Below are 22,661 nucleotides of genomic sequence, written 5' to 3'. Positions count from 1 at the left end.
ATTTGCAAAAAATATTGTATTCAAGTTGTATATAAATTGTAAATTTTGACCGAATTTATATATATTTTGCAAAAAATTTTAGTTACTTTTTGTAAATAGAAAAACTTAGTAGGTGTTTGGACATGAAGTCCATTTTTTTTTTGTTCAAATTTGGAATTTCACTAAAGTTTGAGTTGAAGATGAAGTTGTGTTTGGTTATAATTTTTGGAGCATATTTGGATGTCTTTTTTTTAACATATTTTGCAACTTAAAACTAGCAACCTTCTCATTTTTAAGTGACAACAATAATAACAACATACCCAATAATATCCCACACCGTAGAGTCTAGCATGTATGTAGACCTTACCCCTACCTTGCATTTTCAAGTGAGATTGGAAAAATTGTAAGATTTTGATAACCAAATACTGTTTTCAAAAAGAAAATTTGAAAAAAGGAAAATTTCTCATGTCTAAACGGGCTCTTAGTTAAACCGGGTAAATAAATTTAAATTTCCGTATATATAAGAAAAAAATTCCTTTTAAATTGAAATATCATTGTCCAAATTTTAATTCACATAAAGAATGACTAGTTTTTTAATTATTTAACAAATATTGGCTATTTTCCAATTATACACCCAAAAAGTGGCCAACTAGTGCCATGTTTATGGACATTTGGTCAACGGTTGGGTGTTTAAGAAATCCTAGTTACTTAAATTTCATTGACATTCTTTTTCTCTGTATTTTCTTCCTGAAAGAAACGAGAAAAAGACAACAACAACTACACAACAATAACAATTCAGTATAATCCTACTTAGTGGGGTCTGGGGAGGCTAGTATGTACGCAGACCTTACCCGTACCCTAAGATAGAGAGACTGTTTCCAAATAGATCCCGACATCCTTCCATCCAATAACTTCTCACCTTGTTCTTGAGTAGATTCGAACTCACAACCTCTTGGTCACATAGGATAATAAGAAATAAAAAGTTACTATAAAATATACTTTTAAAAGCATATTACGAGCAAGATTCACACTATTATTACCTTCGGGTACAATTGCAAGAGCGTCTCTTTTGTTGCTTAAGCCCCATAAACCTGCAAAACCCATTTTGCTTACCTCCTCCAAGAAACTTTCAATACTATTATTACTGTTATTCCAATATTATAAAACTGTATATCAATGAAGAACGCAGACCCTAAGAATCCCAGCACTCAGCAAATTTTTGGAACAGTTATAAATGAAGATGATGCCTCCCACTTAGTCGGCGGCATAGTTGAAAAGGGGTTTTCAGAACAACCATTAAACGGGCCTACTAGTTGGACTTTTGCCCCTCGCCCCACTGTTCTTCCTTTTCCTGTGCCTCGTCACCGCTCACATGGTCCGGTAAGCCCCTCCTCTTTGTTAATCACTTAATCTGTAGCTATTCTGCGTCCATTTTGATTAACTAGTTTAATTTCAGCTCCCACTTTGGCAAAGATTTGATCTTTATTGTCATTACAACAACTAAGCCTCAGTCACAAACAAGTTAGGGTCGGCTTTATGAACCCTATTGACCATGTTTCTCCATTTAAATTCTATCTCTAGCCAACATTATACAAAATAAAAATAAAAAGTACTAGTAGAAGTTTTCTATATTTTCTATTGGCATAAAAATCTCTTATAGGGCTAAAAGACACTAGTAAGCTCTAGACCTGAAGTTAATGTACTAACAAGACTAAGACGTATTACCAACTAACTAGAATCGTCCATATAGAGATAATAGAGGTACAAATATGGACTAGCTAAGGAATAGAATTAGACATTGAGTGTGTTACATACTCATCTGCATTAATGGAAGTATGTGCTTTTTTTTTTGGCTACGAGGAAGTATATGCTTAAGTTTGGCACGTCATAGTATAAAGTAACTGCTTATTTTTTAAAGTCATGTATAGAAGGAAGAATGAGCTTTTTGGTTATCTCAGTGTATTTAGGAACCTGACTTGTTACTTGAACTGATATGTGCATCTATCCCCATATTTGTATAGCACTGGGCACCAAAGGTTGGAGATGTTTGTGGTAACAATGATCACGATGATGAAGAGAATGAAGAGGAAGAAGAAGATTTCACTGGAATCAACCAGATTGGAAATTTTGCTAAGCCCGTGCAAAGAAAAGAGAAGAAAGGGATGGATTTTCGTAACTGGCGGGAGATAGTGGCTAGTGATAATAGTTCTGTGCCATACAAGAGGGAAGAAAGGGAGCGCAAGGTGAATTCGACATCAAAAGAGCGAAAGGCTGTTGCAGAAGCATCTCGAAACAAAAACAACTCAAATGAACGTCCACCAGATGAAAATGGAAATGGTGCTAGTTTATCTGTAGAAGATGGTACAAAATCTCAGGATGTCATCATGGAGGATGAGCATCTGGTTCAAGAGAAAGAGCATCTGGACATGGCCATGGATATCGAACAGGGAGGTGTGGAACAAAGTAACCATTCTGTTTTACCACAGCAGAAATGTGGAAATGGTATCACTGAACAGGAGGAAGAAATAATTGAGGATATGCATCCTACCTTACAGGTTAACTCTCAGAAACGTAACATTTCTGCAAACAAAGTCGATGCTAGCTTTGACCCCAAGGAAGTGGAAGGAAGGCACAATGCTAGTAATCTTGAGAGTCAAATTGATGCTGAGAATCGAGCTCAATTAGCGAGAATGTCAGCTGATGAAATTGCTGAAGCACAGGCTGAATTATTGGCAAAACTAAGTCCAGCAGTTTTGGAGGCACTGAAAAGGAAAGGCCAAGAGAAGTTGAAAAGAGAAAAATCTTATAGATCCAGGTCTCATCTCAGTGGAGAAAAGGGTAATTTGCTGGATCAGATGAAGAATGAAACCTCACAAGGCACACAGAAAAAAAATGTGGAAGATGATACTCCAAAGTTGAACACCAATACCAGTGTATGGGATGAATGGAGTAAACGAGTTGAGAGTGTCCGAGAATTAAGATTTTCTTTGGATGGCAATATTGTGAAGAGTGAACTTGAGGTCCCAAAGAGTGGTAAGCCTAAGTTTGTTTATACCTTCGAAGCTAATACTATTTGGTACTGCATGTTCATTCTTTGTTATTTCCTTCTAGTGTATGTCTGCATGATCCATCTGAGGAAGAAATAAATTTACCAAGCATCATAAGTGAGCACTGGAAATCACGAGTTTAGTGGCAGGCTCCTGTACTTAAGCTGGTCGAAACAGTCAAAGATGAATAGGTAGATCAATCTTATGTCTAATATGAGTTACATTTATGTGGTTGGCGCAGTTGCATCAGCTAATCCTATTGAAGAAGTTCCGGTTCATATGTTCATGTGTATTCCTTTCCTAATCCCAGTTTGCAGCAAGGATTAGTGTGGATGACCTCTCTGGTACATTTGAGGAAACACTTCGTGCGCACATGGATCACTTTGTCATATAACCAATAGAAACCAAGATAGTTCATTCCCAAGAGGGGTAGGAGTTCTTCAAGTCTTCATTAAGTGCAGATATGCCCGGACTATCTTCATGGTGGATACCACTTTGTTGTAGTGCTATCTTAATATTCTTTTAGTAAAAGTCATTTCTTCGTACTGCTGGGGAATATCCAACTTCCTTTTCCAGATCAGTTTTGTCTGCTTTCAGTGCTCGTCAAGGTGTCAAATATTCTTTTGCAGGAAATTTTTTCCAGTTTAACATGTCTCATCGGGGTTGATTTTATGTGGTGATTGAAGATAGACTGTCTATTCTACGTTTTGGATCGGACACACTTTAATTTCTTTAGGTACTGTAGAATTTGATGGTATCTGCATATATTGAGACTTGCCAGGTATCGACTGATGTTTTTGTTCGAGGGAGGACACTGGACAGTGTTTCTCATGTCAACTGTCAAAGTTAAGAACTGACCTTGTGTATTCATACCCCAACTACACAGATGTATCAAGGAAAAAAATTAAAAGAACTGGTGCCTATTTCCAGCCTGGTAGCTAAGAACTGGCCTTGCCTTGTTCGCAAATATTGGACCTATAGATTTATCTACATAGTGTTTGCCTCGCAGGTGTCTCCGTTGCGCAAGATCTCTCTGGGCGCGACTATCTACGAACTGAAGGTGATCCTGGCGCGGCTGGTTACACCATCAAAGAAGCAGTCGCTCTCACAAGAAGTGCAGTTAGTATATTTAAATTTGAATCTTTTGGATGTTTAATATCATTTTTTTTGTGTCTGCATGTCCATGTTAGTCTAATTGCGTGTTTTAAGTTTTTGAGTTCCTTGGCTACAGGTAGCTGGACAACGAACATTTGCTTTACATCTTATTGCATCTGTGCTTGATAGAGCAATATGCAGAATTCACCAGAATCAGCTGGGGTGTATCTTAAGATCTCAGGACAGAGATGGATTTAATGACTGGGAGGCCATTTGGGCTTTCATACTAGGGCCAGAACCTGAGCTTGCTCTATCATTGAGGTAGATTTAAGTGCTTCCTCTTTGTTTTACTTGGCCGCCTCTTGCTTGTGATATGCTAAATAATGGCCTCTGTATGAGATAGTGCCATGCTTGTTCATTCCCCTGAATTAGATATTATGCTTTTTTCCCCAAAATAGTTCTCAAGATGTAATGCCCTTGTTTTTTGGTTTGGAGACATCATTGATATTGTTGTTGTTGTTGTTGTCCATGCATACCCAATTATTCATTTTTTCCCCTCCATTTGTTGGTAATCTTCTTTGTTTTTAGCATTGCTTTCACTTGTTTCTTTTGAGCCTCCACTTGGAATGGGGAGTAGGAAGGCTGTTGTGGTGGAAGGGCAAGAACAACCTGTTTTTGAAGGAAAAACAATCATACGAAGTGTTAATCTTTTTCCTAGGTCAAAGGCAAAAACCTTTGGGTTATTCGATTTTGTTAACTCCTCAACATTATTTGAAAAAAGGCTAAAAAAGAATATAGTGGGAAAATAGGTGGAAATTGTGGAAAACTGTCGAGAAAAGGGGGGAAGTTGGTAAAATCTATTAACAGTGTAAAGTTGATTGCAGAACTTGCAAGTAACAGAATTACATCCCACAGTTTCTGTTTTTGGTGTGGCTCCTTGTAGAATCTCAGAACCAAATTAGCCCTTTAAAAATCCTTTTTTCTGGATGGGCATTGTTATACATAGGCCCGTCTAAAAATGATTGGGTGGTCGGCAGGTCAGCTGATGGTAAATGCTCTACCTAGCATTCTGAGAAGTTCATGGTTCATGTTGAGATTCAATGTCGCGGACTCATGGATTTATTACTACAGAAGAATCTGAGATTTACTCTACTTTACACAGTGAATTTCTTGCGTATCCACCCTGAAATAAATAAAAAGAGTAGAGATTTACTCTGGTCCCCTTACTGCTGTGCAATCTAAACTACTCACCTTAGCAGTTGGCTCAAAACCTTGGGTTCATAGACAAATATACATCTACACCAGAATGATTTTGGTTTGTGTTCAAAGAAGTAAAGTTGATTGTGTTTGCCTTTTTTTTCACATTATAGTTGAAGGGTATGAACTAGGAATAGCTGGATGACCCTCTACTTGTATAGAAGATTGGGCGTCATTTGTAGAGAATCATATTCTGATGTAAATTCTCTACTTTTTGGTATACTTCTTGTATACGGGAGTTTTCTCCCTTTTGATTAATACAATTTACCTTATCAAAAAAAAAAAAAAAGGAATAGCTGGATGACAGCCCTTCAATCTGAAAATAATGTACTTCAGTAGTTAAATTAGGATTCCTGGAAATAGTGAACTTTGCTATGCGTGGAACAAGATCAATTTTCTTTCAGACAACAAATATTGTATTCTTTCTTACTCAAAGGAAGTGTTCAATGAAAATGCATTTTTTACTTTTAGGATGTCTCTGGATGACAACCACAGGTCCGTAGTTCTGGCTTGTGCTAGAGCTATTCAGTGTGCTCTTTCCTTTGAGATCAATGAGGATTTTTTTGAAATCGTGGAGGTAAGACTATGAATTTTATTGCCTCTCTCTCTCTCTCTCTCTCTCTCTCTCTTCTGAACTATGCATTGGAAGATGGTTTATACTTAACCTCTGTGCTTTTATCAGAGGATACCAACTCTTCAGAGGGATGCACCTACTGCTCCTGTCTTTAGAAGTCGACCAGAGATCGAAGATGGTTTTGTCCATGGTGGTTTCTGGAAATACAATACTAAACCTTCCAATATACTTCCTTTTGCCCGGGATTCTGTGGAAAATGATGAAAGTGAACGCACTATTCAGGATGATGTTGTTGTTGCTGGCCAAGATATAGCTGCAGGACTGATTAGGATGGGGATCCTTCAAAGGGTTCAATATCTCTTGGAGGTATGTCTGTCTGTTGTAACTTGTAAGGAGCCATGCTTCTTTGTGATTGTGGGAGCAACTTGTCCAATATATAAATCTGCCTCATAAATGCTGACTACGCGTTGTGTACTGTAGTATGACATATTATCTTTTTTTAATGCCAGACTGAGCCTTCAGCAGCTTTGGAAGAATGCCTAATTTCCATATTAATTGCGATAGCTAGGCATTCGCCAACATGTGCAGATGCAATTATGAAGTGTCAACGGCTGGTTCAAACGATCATCAACAGATTCACTAGTAAAGAGCAAATGGAGATTAGTATCTCAAAGATCAAGTCAGTTGCACTCCTGAGAGTAAGCATCAAGAATCCATGTTTGAAGCGTTTTTGTCTGAAATAAATCTATCCAAATTTTAAGTTGATTCCGATGTTTAAATATTATTCTTTAATATGTGACAGATTTTGGCTCGATCTGACAAGGAGAACTGCCTAGAATTTATCAAGACTGGAATATTTCAAAAGATGATATGGCAATTGTATCGATATACCTCTTTTGACCAATGGGTAAAGTCTGGAAAAGAGGCTTGTAAACTTTCATCAGCTCTTCTGGTTGAACAGTTACGGTTGTGGAAGGTTTGTGTGCAACATGGGTATTGTGTATCATACTTTGCCGATTTATTTCCTGCCTTGTGCATTTGGTTGAATGTTCCTGCGTTTGAAAAGCTGATTGAGAACAGTGTCCTCAGCGAATATGCTGCCATTGCCAAGGAAGCATACCTTGTCCTGGGTGCTTTAACTAGAAGACTGCCGATTTTTTATTCCCACATGCAACAATTGGACAGGGGTACTACAAAAGAAGCAGAAAACTGGTGTTGGGCCCATGTTGGTCCTATGATTGATTCTGCCCTAGAGTGGATCAGGTTAAAGAAGATACCTCTCCTATCTCGTCTATTTGAGTGGCAAAATGAGGAGGAATTGAATGGCGATATACAGGATTCAGCAGTTTCTCCCTTGCTGTGGTTGATATCTTCAATTATGGACATGCTTTCTGCAGTGCTTGAAGCTGTAATCCCTGAAGATAATGCAGAGTTGCGCCATGGGAGTCTTCCATGGCTGCCAGATTTTGTCCCTAAGATTGGACTAGAAATTTTAAAAAATGGACTTATGAGTTTTTCAGGCTTAGTTAGTGCAAGCCATGATAGTTCTGCTGGCAGCGGTTCATTCCTTGAGTGTTTGTGTTATTTGAGAAAAATAAACGGACGAGAAACGTCAATAGCGTCCAGTAGTTGCCTTCAGGGATTGTTGCGAGTTGCTTGGTGTGTTGATAAGCTGATCTCACTAGCTAACAATGAGCCTCGGGATCTATTCGCCAAATATCAGAGTTTCACAAGAGAGGAAGAAACTCTTGCTGATGGGATTCTTCACTGCTCTCTGCCTGAGTTAAGAACTTTGATGACAAGTTTAGTGGAATCAAATGGTTCCAAATGGCATCATATGAATTCAATTGAGACATTTGGTAGAGGTGGTCCAGCCCCAGGAATTGGTGTAGGCTGGGGTGCCCCTGGTGGGGGCTTTTGGTCCAAACACATTTTATCAGCTCAAGTAGATGCACGATTGTTCATTTACTTGCTTGATGTTTTCCCTATCGTATCTGTCAAAGATCAGTTTACAACTGAAGGCATGAACACTATTATACAAAAAATAAATTCTGTCATGGGAGCGTGTTTACTGCTGGGGCCAATGGATAGTTCTGCAGTAGATAAGCTGCTTGATTTCTTATTTCAAGTTCCCACTCTAAAGTACATCGATTTCAGTATACGCCAATTTCTTACTCTTAAGCAAGGTTATCAGTCTCTCGAGAGGGTGTATGAAGAAGAGGACTATTTAATGTTGAGTGATGTCTTAGCTTCTCACTTCAAGAAGAGATGGTTGTCTGCAAAACAGAAGCGTAAATCTGCTGCTGGAGATGAGCACGTATGCCGAAAGAATCCAAAAAAAGGAAATATTTTATTGGACACCATTCCCGAGGAAATTTCTGCATCCATCCCTGCCAGCCAAGAGCCTAAATGTTTGGTGGCTGAGTGGGCTCACCAACGGTTGCATCTTCCCTTGCATTGGTTTCTCAGTCCACTCTCAGTGCTTTGTTCTACCAGCCATGAGACTCTCGATTTTCTTAAAGTTGCAAAAGGTGGACTCTTCTTTCTCTTAGGGATTGAACTAATGTCCACCTCCCTTCCTGCTGAGTTGCGTACGCCAGTTCGAAATGTGCCTATTGTATGGAAATTGCACACGTTGTCTGCAACTTTACTTTCTGGAATGGACATTTTTGAGGAGGAAAATAGCAGGGATCTCTACAAAGCTCTGCAAGATGTCTATGGACAGCTCCTTGATAGGGAAGAAAAAGTTGATGCAATGAAACTGAAATTTAAGACGGACATACATGAGAACTACTCCACCTTCATTGACAATCTAGTGGAGCAATTTGCTGCAGTTTCGTATGGTGACATGATATTTGGTCGTCAAGTTGGAGTCTATCTGCATCACTTTGTTGAAGCTCCTGTGAGGCTTGCTGCATGGAATGCACTGTCTAATGCTTGTGCTCTCGAGCTTTTGCCTCCTTTGGAGAAGTGCATTGCCGCAACTTGTGGATATCTTGAACCTGTTGAGGTATTGCTTACTTAAACACTATCAGCAAATTCATTGAACACTTGCCAATCACATAACATCAAGTTGTCCTTCAGTGTAGTGAAAGCTATATAAATTCCTTTTCTGTTCTATGGATGTTTGTTAATTACACAACAAATTCCAAGTAATCTAGAGTTTTATATTGACTATTGAGTAAAACAGGGATTCTGGAAAGGCGCCCATACAGGAAAGTTTGTTTTATGTTTAAGGATATTAATATAATTTTGTTTTGATCGAGAAACAACGAGATATCCAAATTAGATGTAAAATACATCTTCTCTCACCATCCTAATGCAAGTTTGATATGTGTTTCTCTTGATGGATGCTCTGAGTAACTTGCTGATGATTTCGTAGACTCACTTGTGAATGTTTATTTTGACACTGATCTAGATATGTCATTGTCTATGTATGCTTACAGGGCCAGTTTAGCTATAAGTACTTACTGAAATGAGATTACTTCATATTGAGTCCTACATCGGTGGTGGGATGGGGACTTGGTCTCCTTATATGGCCTTGGACAATCCTCACCTCCTGGGCTAGCTTTTGGGGTTGAGTTAAGCCCAACGTCCATTTATCGCTTCATGTTATTTATCCCCTCCATGTTGGTTGGAAGTTGGGAGGAAGAAGAAATAGTCCAGAGTTATTCGTGCTCTGCCGTTGTGAGAAAGCACGGGAAAAAAAATATATTATTTAATATATTTATTAAAAAAATATATTATTTATGACAATGATACAATGAGCCCTATATATACAATACATGTTCTACTCCTAATACATATAGGATTAGGGTTATTTACTACTATTTATACAATGAAACTAACACTCTCCCTCAAGCTGGTGCATATAAATCATATGTACCGAGCTTGTTACATATATAACTAATACGAGAACCAGTGAGGGACTTGGTGAAAATATTAGTAAGCTGATCATTCGACTTCACAAATTTTGTAGCAATATCTCCCGAGAGTCTTTTCTCTAACAAAGTGACAGTCAATTTCGATGTGTTTAGTTCTCTCATGGAACACTGGATTTGACGCAATATGAAGAGCAGCTTGATTATCACACACAAGTCCCATCCGACTAATCTCACCAAATTTCAACTCCTTGAGCAACTGTTTGATCCAACTTAGCTCACATGTGGCTATAGCCATTGCTCGATATTCTGCTTCTGCACTAGACCGAGCAGCCACATTCTGTTTCTTGCTCTTTCAAGACACCAAATTTTCTCCTGCTAAGACACAATATCCAGACGTAGAACGTTTATCAGAAAGTGACCCTGCCCCATCTGAGTATCCAACGATCTGCTCATGGCCTCGATCTTCAAACAATAAGCCTTTGCCTGAAGCTAATTTTATATACCGAAGAATGCGGACAACTGCATCCCAATGACTATCACAGGGAGAATCCATAAACTGACTCACAACACTCACAGGAAAGGAAATGTCAGGTCTAGTCACTGTGAGGTAATTTAATTTACCAACCAACCGCCTATATCTTGCAGGATCGCTAAGAGGCTCCCCTGTCCTGGTAGAAGTTTAGAATTCGGATCCATCGGAGTGTCAACAGGTCTACTACCTGTCATTCCTGTCTCCTCAAGAATATCTAAGGCATACTTCCGTTGTGAGATCACAATACCTGAGCTAAACTGAGCGGCCTCAATACCCAGAAAATACTTTAATCTGCCCAGATCCTTAGTCTGAAAGTGCTGAAAGAGATGTTGCTTCAACTTACTAATACCATCCTGATCATTGCCGGTAATAACAATATTGTCAACATAAACGACCAGATAAATACAGAGATTTAAAGCAGAATGTTGATAAAAAATAGAGTGATCAGCTTCACTACGAGTCATGCCAAATTGCTGAATAACTGTGCTGAACTTACCAAACCAGGCTCGAGGAGACTGCTTTAGACCATAGAGGGACCGGCGCAACCGACATACAAGGCTACTAGACTCCCCTGAGCAACAAAACCAGGTGGTTGCTCCATATAAACCTCATCCTCAAGGTCACCGTGAAGAAAAGCATTCTTAATGTCCAACTGATAGAGAGGCCAATGGCGAACAGCAGCCATGGATAGAAAAAGGCGGACTGATGCAATTTTAGCCACGGGAGAGAAAATATCACTATAATCGAGTCCAAATATCTGAGTATATCCTTTGGCAACAAGACGAGCCTTAAGTCGATCAACCTGGCCATCTGGACCAACTTTGACTGCATACACCCAACGACAACCAACAGTCGATTTACCTGAAGGAAGAGGAACAAGCTCCCAAGTACCACTCGTATGTAAAACAGACATCTCGTCAATCATAGCCTGTCGCCATCCGGGATGAGACAGTGCTTCACCTGTAGATTTAGGGATGGAAACATAGGACAAAGATGACACAAATGCACAATGGGATGATGAGAGACGATGGTAACTTAAACCGATACAATGAGGATTAGGATTAAGTGTGGACGGTATACCTTTTCGTAGTGCAATCGGTTGATTAAAAGGAGACAAGTCCGCATTATTAGTAGGGTCAGGTGCAGGACGTGAATCAGCTGGGCCTGATGCTGGGGGCGGACGACGATGATAAGTCAGGAGTGGTGGAGCTGTAGAAGGTTGAACTGGACTAGGTGGTGGCACTGGAGCTATAGTTGGTGGAACTGGACTAGGTGGTGGCACTGGAGCTATAGTTGGTGGAATTGGACTAGGTGGTGACACTGGAGCTATAGGTGGTGGAGTTGTAACTGGAACTGTAGGCGGTGGAGCTATGGAGGAAGATGAATGGGAGAAAGGGACTGAATCTCCAAAAGAAGGAACAGGTAGCACCTCAGAAATATCTAAGTGATTAACTGGACCTGTGAAGTATAATTGAGTTTCAAAGAAGGTAACATCAACAGACATAAGAAATCGCTGAAGGTCAGGACAATAAAATCGATATCCCTTTTGCGTTCTCGAGTAGCCCAGAAATATGCACTTAAAGAGCACGAGGAGCTAACTTATCTTTTCCTGGAGTAAGGTCATGAACAAAACACGTACTCCCAAAGACACGGGGTGGAAGAGAGAACAAAGGTAAGTGGGGAAACATGACAGAGAATGGAACTTGATTTTGGATAGCTGAAGATGGCATACGATTAATAAGATAACAAGATGTAAGAACTGCATCCCCCCAAAAACGCAGCGGAACATGAGATTGTATGAGTAGGGTACGAGCAGTTTCAATAAGATGTCTATTCTTTCTTTCAGCTACTCCATTTTGTTGGGATGTGTACGGACAAAATGTTTGATGAATAATCCCATGGGAGTTCATAAACTGCTGAAATGGGGAAGACAAATACTCTAGGGCATTATCACTACGAAATATGCGGATAGAAACCCCAAATTGATTTTGAATTTCAGCATGGAAGGTTTGGAAAATAGAAAACAACTCAGATCGATTTTTCATCAAAAATATCCAAGTGCACCTGGAATAATCATCAATGAAACTGACAAAGTAGCGGAATCCTAAGGTACAACTAACCCGACTAGGACCCCAAACATCTGAATGGACTAAAATAAAAGGTGACTCTGCTCGATTGTCAAGACGCCGCGGGAAATGGGAGCGGGTATGCTTACCGAGCTTACACGACTCACACTCTAGAGTGGACAAGTGAGATAAGCCAGGTACCATTTTCTAAAGTTTTGACAAACTGGGATGTACTAACCGTTTATGTAATAAATATGGTGAATCAGTAACGGGAGAAGGTATCGGAGGAAGACAAGATGCGAGTCCATGTGATTTTGCAAAGATAAGGTAATAAAGTCCATCTGATTCACGTCCAATATCAATGATCCGCCCTGTACTGTGTTCCTATATAAAAATAAGGTCATCAAGAAATAAAACAGCAGATTTAAGTGATTTGGCTAAGCGACTAACGACTATGAGATTGAAAGGACTACCAGGAACATAAAGAAATGAGTCTAAAGGTAAGGAAGGAAGTGGACTTGCTTGACCTATTGCAGTTGCCATGGCTTGAGACCCATTGGCCATTGTGACTGATGGAAGAGATTGAGAATATGAGATACTAGTGAAAAGAGATTTATTACCAGAAATATGATCAGATGCACCTGAATCAATTACCCAAGACCCAGAAGGTGAAGACTGGGAGACACCAGTCATGCTACTATTTGTTGGAACAACGGAGGTTAATCCTGAAGATGTCTGTTTACGTGCTTTGTACTGAAGGAACTCAATATAATCCGGTAAAGAAACCATCTGGATTGGATTTATTGCATTTAATCCAACGGATTGCGAGTTAAAGGCTTCAGATACGAATTCAATTGTAATATCGTGCCGGAAAAAGCAGAAAATTGCTGGGGATCACTGTTCACGCCGGAAAAATCACTGTAGCTCGCCGGAAAATTCCAAAGCTGTCGGAATCTGTCGAAAATAGTATCAATGGACTCGGAATTTCTAGGAGATAAAGTTGTACTGAAGAATTTTTTTCTAAATCTGACGGAAGGGGTCACGCGCCGGCGCATGTGACAGACGCACCGCCGGAAACAGTTCTCCTACGGGCGCGTGACAGCGCGTGGCTAACTATTTTCCGGTGATTTTTCTGGGGTTTGGTCGGATTTCTCTTGGGAACCTTGTGGTGGTATTGGATTTTGCACAACACTGATAATTAGTGACTTTGACGCAATTAGTCACTTAGGTCATCGAAAAATTGCACGGTGACTGAGTTCTTTCTTCCTGGATATCGCTGGAATGACGCACAACGATCTCTTCTCACCGATGCTCTGATACCATGTGAGAAAGCACGGGAAAAAATATATTATATTAAAAATGACAATGATACAATGAGCCCTATATATACAATACATGCCCTACTCCTAATACATATGGGATTAGGGTTATTTACTACTATTTATACAATGAAACTTACGGGAACCTTGGTACAACGGTAAGTTGTCTCCGTGTGACCTATCGCCTATAGGTCACGGGTTCCAACCGTGATACTTTCATCAGGGTAGGCTGCTACATCACTCTCCTTGGGGTGCGGCGCTACCCCGGACGTTGCGTGAATGCGGGATGCTTCGTGAACCGGGCTGCCCTCTTTGTGCTCTGCCTCCCTCCTTGAACTTTATATTCTGAAACAAAAAGGAAATGGGAGAAAGAGAGACAGGGAAAAGGAAAGGGAAAGGAAAAATGTTGTTTGGGAGAGGGTCTCTTTCTGGCCATGTGACATTAATAAAAATAACTTGTATGTTATGGATGGTTAATAACGGGCGCACAAATTTTTTAGTACTTGTGTTAGTTGTTCAGGATGTCTTCATATATAAATCCAGATAGTAATTAATCTTTTTTTTTTTTTGAGAAGGTAACATTTAAGATGGTAATTAATCTTGTCCAGTCACAAGATACTGATGCCTAAGAACAAGGTAGGATGGCAACAAAATGTTACAAGGTAGAAGGGAAGGTTATTAGAAATATGCATTGTAACTATGGCATTACTAAACATTGTTTGGAAAAGAGTGAATTGAGAGAGATAGTTTCGTGTAGTTCAATTTTTGTAGGATAAGGCAAGTTGAGTTGAGGAAAGCTCTTACAAAATTTCTGCTCTAGACAAAGAATTAGTTAATACTTTGCTAACTTGCGGATAATTAATACTTTGATGCAGGATGACGAGAGGATGTTGGAAGCTTACTGTAAATCATGGGTTTCAGGAGCTCTAGACAAAGCAGCAAGTCGAGGATCTGCCTCGTTCACTTTGGCCTTGCACCATCTGTCATCATTTGTTTTCCAGACTTGCTCTAGGAATATGCTTCCTTTGCGAAACAAGCTTGCCAAATCTCTGCTACGAGACTACTCCCGTAAGAAGCAACATGAGGTATGCAAATTAGTGCAAATTGGTGACTTGCTTACTGTTTAGTTAATCCCTTATTCTGTTGTCAAAGGCTCATTTTCAGGCGTGTTAGCAGGATATGTGCTTTCGGCTGCTTACATGGCGCATTAGTGAATGTGTCAAGGCTCTAAAGCGTCGCCTTAGCAAATTCCCACCAACGAACAATTTGTTTATTTTCTCATATTCATAAATAAGGTTAATTTATAAGGCTTGTGGCCCTTATCTTGAAGAGGACGTTGCTAACAGATAGATAAAGCCGGTAAAAAAAATAAAAATAAAATATATATATATATATATATATAATCATTAAGGGAAGAAGTATGGACACACACATTATACTAGGAACAGGAAATTAGAAATTTAAATTAAGCAAGCTTACTCACCTTCATTTAAAAACTTAAATGCATCTCTGTACCTGATTCAGAATTTTAAAATGGTTTCTGAACTCGATTGACATGGTTTTTCCTCTGTATAAACTTAAATTCAGTTTTTCTAATTCCTTGGCACATATAATTGTAGTTTACTTTATAGTGATTCTTCTTGCACTATGCATTTTCATTTTTTCTTCATTTTGTGGCATTATTTACTAACAATCGTACTTCAATTGAGCTTTGTGCATAAGCCTAGATAGAACTTGATGCTTTCCCGTGGCTTTTTGCCTTTAACAATGCTCCTGTTCGCTGATTTGATTTGCCTTGTAAGTTTGTTTTCATGCACATTAAAGTCTCAAGTGTTTATGAAATTTTACAATTCTACATCCATGCTTGCTTTCTCTCCTTCACTCAACTAGGTAACCTGATAGCTCTACTAAAGCTGGTCTTGAAGTGCATTTTCTGGTTTTATGATTCTATTCGGAGACGTTTCGTTCATACTTTTGTTTTATTCCCAATTACAGAGCCTTTTTGTTAACTTACTGGAGTACCAAAGGCCAGGCACCATATCTGAGATGCCCCAGCACAGTTGCAATGTGGAAAATAGATTACAGATTTTGAAAGAAGCTTGTGAAGGAAATTCCTCATTGTTGAGTGAGGTTGAGAAGCTCAGCTCTGTCATTAGAAGGAAACAGCATGTGGGAAGCTAAAATTTTCTACATCAATCTTATAACCAGTGATGTATATATGAATTTATCTTGATATGTAGGTGATTAAATCTCTGTACATCTTCCTTTAATTTATTTACCTTACAAAAGAAGGTTCTGTACATCTTCCTTTTCTCACACTACTGTTAAAGGCGTGTTTGAGGCACATCTAAGCTTTGGTAGAAATCCAGGTTGAGCATTTCGCCTCGCTTTGAAGTGTAAGGAACCAACGTGCATCTCTATTAATAAACTAGTCAGTCGCCGTGTGACCTAGTGATCAATAAAGTGAGGAAAATTATGAGGTCTCTCATGTTCAAATTCTAGCGGAGACCAAAAATACTACTCCCTCCGTCCGAATTATGTAATGGTATTTGACAGGGCACAACGTTTAAAAAAGAAAGAAAGACTTTTAAAATTTGTGGTCTAAAATGAGCTATATGTGTTTGTGTGGTTATAATTCTATCTCATTTAGGGTAAAATGGATCTTTCAAAGTTAAATTTTTACTACATATAGAAAGGTGTCATTTTTTCCGGATGGTCTAAAAAAAAAAACTGTCGCATAAACTGGGACAAAGAGTAGGTGATTTATGTGCATCTGCCAAAGCTTTAAGGGGTGGAGTTACTCGGTACTTATACTGGTGGGAGACGATCAGGTAATGAAATAGTCAAATTGTGGTGCAAGCTGATCCGGACAACATCTTCATAAAAAAGATTGAATTTGTGTCATCTTGATTATGTATTTACTCGAATGAAATATGTCAAACTATGTTGGGTTACTATTTAAATTAACGTGATTATGGGCACACAATGTTATCTTCTTGATGTTCTAAGTAGAGGGTACACCGTAATTCATGAGATACGTGTCTCCATCAATCCATTTCCAAGTTCCGACAACATGATCTTTTGCAATCTTTTTCCAGTACGATATTGCCAAATAAATGCTATTAGTTGGTACTATTTATTTTGTTGTGATTAGTGAGAAAACATGTTAAGTGAGATTTGGGTCAATTTTCTGGGTGAGGGATCAATGATTTTGGTCTAGTCTAAATGACTTTAATGTGTAATAATGCAAGCAATAAAAAATTTAAGTTTAGGGAACTACCAACTATGTCTATTTATAAGTAGCTTATTATAAAAATTGGTCAATTCAAAAAATATTACTAATATTAGCCAATTAGCTATTTGTATCCAAAAAAGGTTAAATTTTTGTTTTCTTTTGAGGGGTGTTATTAGAATAGATTGGGTATATCTTAAAGAGTCTGAATCTCAGTTTTGGGATGATTTGAATTGAAAATACGGAGTAGAAGATGAAATATGAAAAAAATGATGTGTCGCAAAAGAATTTTTTGAACTCGATTTTAACTACGAATTTTGATACCAAATCAATCCAAATCACGTCCAATCTTCCTCAAAATTTGTATATTGACTCATTTATATGTTTTCAATGAATTTCAACTATACCCATTGAAAAAGTTCATTTTTTGCTTAGATGTTTGGAATCTTATATATATTGTATTTCATCACCTTGTTTGCTACCTCATCCATGATTTTTTTTTATCTTGCATCTAATGTTGCTGATCACGCTTAAAAATATGGAAGGAGATTTTTGTTTCTTGAAGAGAAAAAATCTTATTTGTTTGGGTTTTCAATTTTTATATGTGCTTGGTTAGTTTTGGTAAGTATATGATTAATAGCTAAAGGTTGGTAAATTGGAACTTATTTGAGATATTTTTGTAAGATTCCCCTCTTTATATATCGGTACGAATGAATTCTTCACTTAGAATTTAACCGGTTGGTTTGCTTTAGATTTGATGTAGAATCGAGTTACATGTTAAATAAAAAATCAAACTCAAATGTTTGGAACATACACCTTGCAACAAGACTATTCTAATTTCTAGCTAGTGTAAGGTGTAATTAATTCTATAAATACCTGGATCACCTTTATCGTACTAATATATCATTTCCTATTGTTTTTTTTGAGCCGAGGGTCTCCTGGAAACAACCTCTCTACCCTTCGGGATAGGGGTAAGGTCTGTGTACATATTACCCTCCCCAGACCCCACTTGTAGGATTATACTGGGTCGTTGTTGTTGTTGTTGTTGCTATTGTTGTAAATAGCTGGATCACTTAGCTTGCACCACTAAACCGCAAAAATCTTCTAGCTTTGTCACAAGAATTGGTATATTATGGGGGAAGAAACAAATGGTGTAGCAAGAATCCATGAAGGAGACAAAGCTGAGTCTCAAGCTCAAGAAGATATATGGAAGTACATATTTGGTTTCACTGAAATGGCTGCAGTAAAATGTGCTATTGAGTTGGGAATACCTGATTTCTTAGAAAACCATCAAGAACCCATCACCTTAAATCAACTGTCCTCTGTACTTGGCTGCTCTTGTTCTAATTTTCTCTACCGCATTCTGAGGTTCTTGATTAATAGGGGAATATTCAAAGAGGAGTCCACAGGACATGGCGAAATTGGTTATGTCCAAACACCTCTTTCTCGTTTGCTGAGGAAAGATGGAGAAAATAGCATGGCTGCTCTTGTCCTACTTGAAGCTAGTCCAGTGATGCTCGCGCCATGGCATTTTCTGAGTGGTCGCGCTCTGGCAAAAGGTGAGAGCATGTTGAATTGTATGATCATTTTATCTAAAGGTGACAAACAAGATAGATCAGATCAAATGGGCTAAATCAATAAGTGGATCATGATCCAACCCGTCTAAAGTTAGCTTGGATCATAATGAGTTGAGTTAAAATAGTACAAATATCATGTTATAACTCGACTCGCTTAGTATAATCCAACCTCACATCTTTTTCTTTTTTTTTTGCTTTTTGGAAAGAAAAAAAATATGAAAGCTAATGGAGTACTATATTTTTCCTTAAATTGTTAGTTTAAGTTCTACCAAACTTTCATATTCCTTATCATCAAATTATATTTTGTATATTTGAGTTCGCATCCATGGATTGTCTATTTGTGTTTGAGTCGTATTTGAATCCATTGGATTATACTGTTTGGTTCGTCTTGCCCCATTTGTGGGATTATACTGGATATGTTGTTGTTGTTGTTGGTCCGTCTTGCCCAGTGATTTGATGGGTCATTTCAGATTCAATTAGTTGAGTTAAGTTAACAGACGGATTAAACAAAAATTGGTTGATGTTGCCATCTCCAATTTTAATATTTTACTGAATTATGTGATTGTTTCATCTAAAAGATTACGCCATTAAATATATACATTTTTATATTACTTAATTATATTATATCTCAACAGGGAATACTGCATCATTTAGCGCAGTTCATGGAAAGGATGTGTGGGAGTATGCAGAAACCAATCCAGAGCACAGCAAGCTAATCAACGACGCCTTGGCGTGCCATTCACGGGTGACAATCCTTGCCATCGTTGATAATTGTCCAGAAATATTCAAAGGGATAGAGACTTTAGTTGATGTTGGTGGAGGTGATGGAACAACTATTAGTCTGTTGGTGAAAACATTTCCTTGGATTAGAGGGATTAATTTTGATCTTCCTCATGTTGTTTCTGTTGCTCCTCATTGTCATGGTGTTCAACATGTTGAAGGCAATATGTTTGATTCTATTCCCAAAGCAGATGCTGCTTTCCTCATGGTAAGTAGGGCTAATAGCTTACCGAATTTACTGTTTACTTTCACAGTTGGTACATAGATTATACACATACAATACATATATTATATATCACCGATTATTTTTAGTTTAATCAATTGAGTTGACGGCTATTTAGGTTAATTCTTTATGTTTATAGTATGATGTAGTGAGATAATTAAGACGCATATGGACAGGTGTGGAGGTAGTGTGGTAGCTACAGGTTCGGTCGAACCCAGTAGCTTTTGCTTAAATTCGGCATGTGCAGTGGCGTAAGTAGAATTTTTGACAAGCGGTGTCAATATTTAAAGAAATGAACATAAAATAAATTACTATAGTGACAATGTCGTTTTTTATATTCATATCCAATAATTTCATCTTTCTATAACGTATATTTAGTAAAATTTTGGACCAAGCGATGTCACATGACTCCGCCTACCTATGAAATGGTGTATACGCCCCTCGGAATGTTTAGTGAAAAATTATTAAATATGTAAAAATATTTAATTGTGAACCCAGTAACTAAAACGAGTTATGATTTGGTGACAAGATTAGAACCCATAATCTTAAAATACTGGTTCCGCCTCAGTATATGGATCCTATATGCTAAAATCACCATTATAGGAAGTTAAGCAAGCCGTATATGGTTACTATTTTTAAAAGATAGTTGTATACGCTTGTTGAGTTGTTTCTACTTTTGACAATTAAGTGAATGTACCTAAATTTTTCAATTCCTTTTGACAATTAGAGGGGTTGCTCTGATGGTAAGCAACCCCCACTTGGTGGGAAGTTCTTGGAGGGAAGGATGTCGGGGGTCTATTTGGAAACAGTCTCTCTACCCTAGGGTAGGGGTAAGGTCTGCGTACACACTACCCTATTATATTGGGTTGTTGTTGTTGTTGTATATGCATATCTTAATGTTCTCTATTTCAATTTGTTTTTGAATCTTTCTTGTGGTGAATATCAGTCAATCTTACATGATTGGAGTGACGACGAATGTATTCAAATCTTGAAAAATTGCATAAAGATTATCCCAAAAGACACAGGAAAAGTGATAATGGTGGAAGTAGTGCTTGAGAAAGAAAAAGGAGAAGGAAATGAAAAGCTCAAAGATGTTGGTTTTATGCTGGATATGGTAATGATGGCTCACACAACAAATGGAAAAGAAAGAACTGCCAAAGAATGGGCTCAAATTTTGACTGCAGCTGGATTCAATAGTCATTCTATTAAGCACATCAACGCTATTGAATCTGTTATTTTGGCTTATCCTTGAGCTGTATCAGTTCTATTACAATTTCTGTTTCAATGTGTTTTCAGTTCTTAAGCTTGTAGTTTGGTTTAACTTTTTAATATTTGGTTTGTGTTTTTCTATTTAAGTTGTATCATATATGTAAAATACATGTGCACTCTTGTTTTTTTGATTTCTCACCCGGTATTCGATACCCACATTGGGGCCCGACTAATCCGGATTCGCGCCGGGTAGGGGCCCATTCGGGGGTAACGCTCCCTACCAAGGATTTTTCCATACCCAGGGCTTGAACTCGAGACCTCTGGTTAAAGGGAGGAACAACTCCATCCACCGCACCGCATCCTTTAGTGGTCATGTGCACTCTTGCTATGTTAATAGGTTGAAACAAACCTGTCTTATGACACTATCCATATTCCATAATGAAAGAGTAGCTTTACCATATTGCACATTCAAGCTCACTTACCATATTCTATAAGTTACCAGCTTATGAGCGTTATAGAAAATTAAAGTGACTTGAATGTATTATTAATTTTTTTATACTATCTGCATATAAAAAATTTAAATTCTAATGATTGTTTTATTGACCGCGTAAAGAAAATAAATTTGGACATAAAACTTTTTTCATAACTAATATAACTAGTATTAGTACCCGCACGATGTGCGGACATAAACCATGTCAAATTATGATTTAGTTTATTTGAATTATATGCAAATAGCCTTAAAATTAAACCTTCTATATAAAAATTATAAATAATTATCGAGAAAATGATACTATATAACCGCTGTAAAAATAATAGCCGAAAAAATATATAAATTTTATATATTTTTTGTATATATATACATTTGTATGTTATATACAAAAATTATACACTTTTTCGGCTACCAGATGTAAATAGTTTCTGGTGCGGGCTAAAAGTGATAATACCCCATAATTATTTGATATTAATTAAGAAGCAGAACATGAAACCATTTTTTAAATATCATAATGGATAACATGATTTTTTTTATATCCGTAATAACCCAACCTCTTGATTTTGACACTTGTATTATATTTTACGGTCAATATTAAATAATACTAAACATGAAACGTTGTGATCTGTCTTGTTTGAGCATATTAAATTATATTATTTTAATAAAATTATTATTACCACTTTATTTTGCATCTAATTTTCTCAAAACTTCTTTAAACATCTAATTTTGCATTTAAGGTCCGAATCACGTCCAATGGATTCCGTTTCTTACCAAACTTTACCGACAACACATATAAATCACATTGAACATGCACCGGGATTCGGAACCATAATACGGGCCCGATACCACAGGTTTCACATAATATTTCGCTTTCAAAAACCTTTATATTTTTTTCAGAAAATAATTTCCTTTAAAAATTCATTTCTCGGACTTGGGACATCGGAATTCGATTCCGGGCATACGCCCAAGTCCCATATTTTCCTACGGACCCTCCGAGACCGTCAAATCACGGGTCTGGGTCCGTTTACCCAAAACGTTAACCGAAATCAAATTAATTCATTTTATAGTCAAAATTTATCATATTTTTCACAAATATTCACATAATAGCTTTCTGGCTACGCGTTCGGACTACGCACGCAAATTGAGGTGATGCTAAAAGAGGTTTTAAATCCTCAGAATGCAGAATTTTATTTTAAAACAAGTGATGACCTTTTGGGTCATCACATCTTCCACCTCTAAAACAATTGTTCGTCCTCGAACAGACAAAAGAAGGAAGTAACTGAATCGGGGAAAAGATGGGGATAACGGCTCCGCATATTGAACTCGGACTCCCAGGTCGATGCCTCGGCGGGCTGACCTCTCCACTGAACACGAACAGAAGGAAAACTCTTCGATCT

At 37.9% G+C, this 22,661-nt stretch overlaps 2 protein-coding genes across 2 annotated transcripts; both read left to right on the top strand.

The window, feature by feature from the left end:
* Window positions 1–1,002: 1,002 nt before the first annotated feature.
* On the top strand, window positions 1,003–16,055 carry LOC104248136 (transcriptional elongation regulator MINIYO). Its single transcript, XM_009804330.2, has 10 exons — window positions 1,003–1,359; window positions 2,001–3,012; window positions 4,036–4,145; window positions 4,258–4,442; window positions 5,850–5,955; window positions 6,061–6,318; window positions 6,462–6,650; window positions 6,755–8,962; window positions 14,629–14,838; window positions 15,749–16,055. The coding sequence occupies exons 1-10, from the start codon at window positions 1,156–1,158 to the stop codon at window positions 15,932–15,934; spliced, it is 4,668 nt and encodes a 1,555-aa protein (XP_009802632.1). The 5' UTR covers window positions 1,003–1,155; the 3' UTR covers window positions 15,935–16,055.
* A 1,655-nt stretch (window positions 16,056–17,710) lies between these two features.
* Window positions 17,711–20,915, top strand: LOC104248137 (acetylserotonin O-methyltransferase-like). The gene is made up of 3 exons (XM_009804331.2): window positions 17,711–18,544; window positions 19,198–19,550; window positions 20,512–20,915. The coding sequence occupies exons 1-3, from the start codon at window positions 18,118–18,120 to the stop codon at window positions 20,815–20,817; spliced, it is 1,086 nt and encodes a 361-aa protein (XP_009802633.1). The 5' UTR covers window positions 17,711–18,117; the 3' UTR covers window positions 20,818–20,915.
* Window positions 20,916–22,661: the final 1,746 nt, after the last annotated feature.

This window comes from Nicotiana sylvestris, chromosome 1 (genome assembly GCF_000393655.2).
Source record: "Nicotiana sylvestris chromosome 1, ASM39365v2, whole genome shotgun sequence".
NCBI classification, from domain to species: domain Eukaryota; kingdom Viridiplantae; phylum Streptophyta; class Magnoliopsida; order Solanales; family Solanaceae; genus Nicotiana; species Nicotiana sylvestris.
Note: the sequence above shows the minus strand (reverse complement) of the source record. Positions and strands in the feature narration are given on the sequence as shown.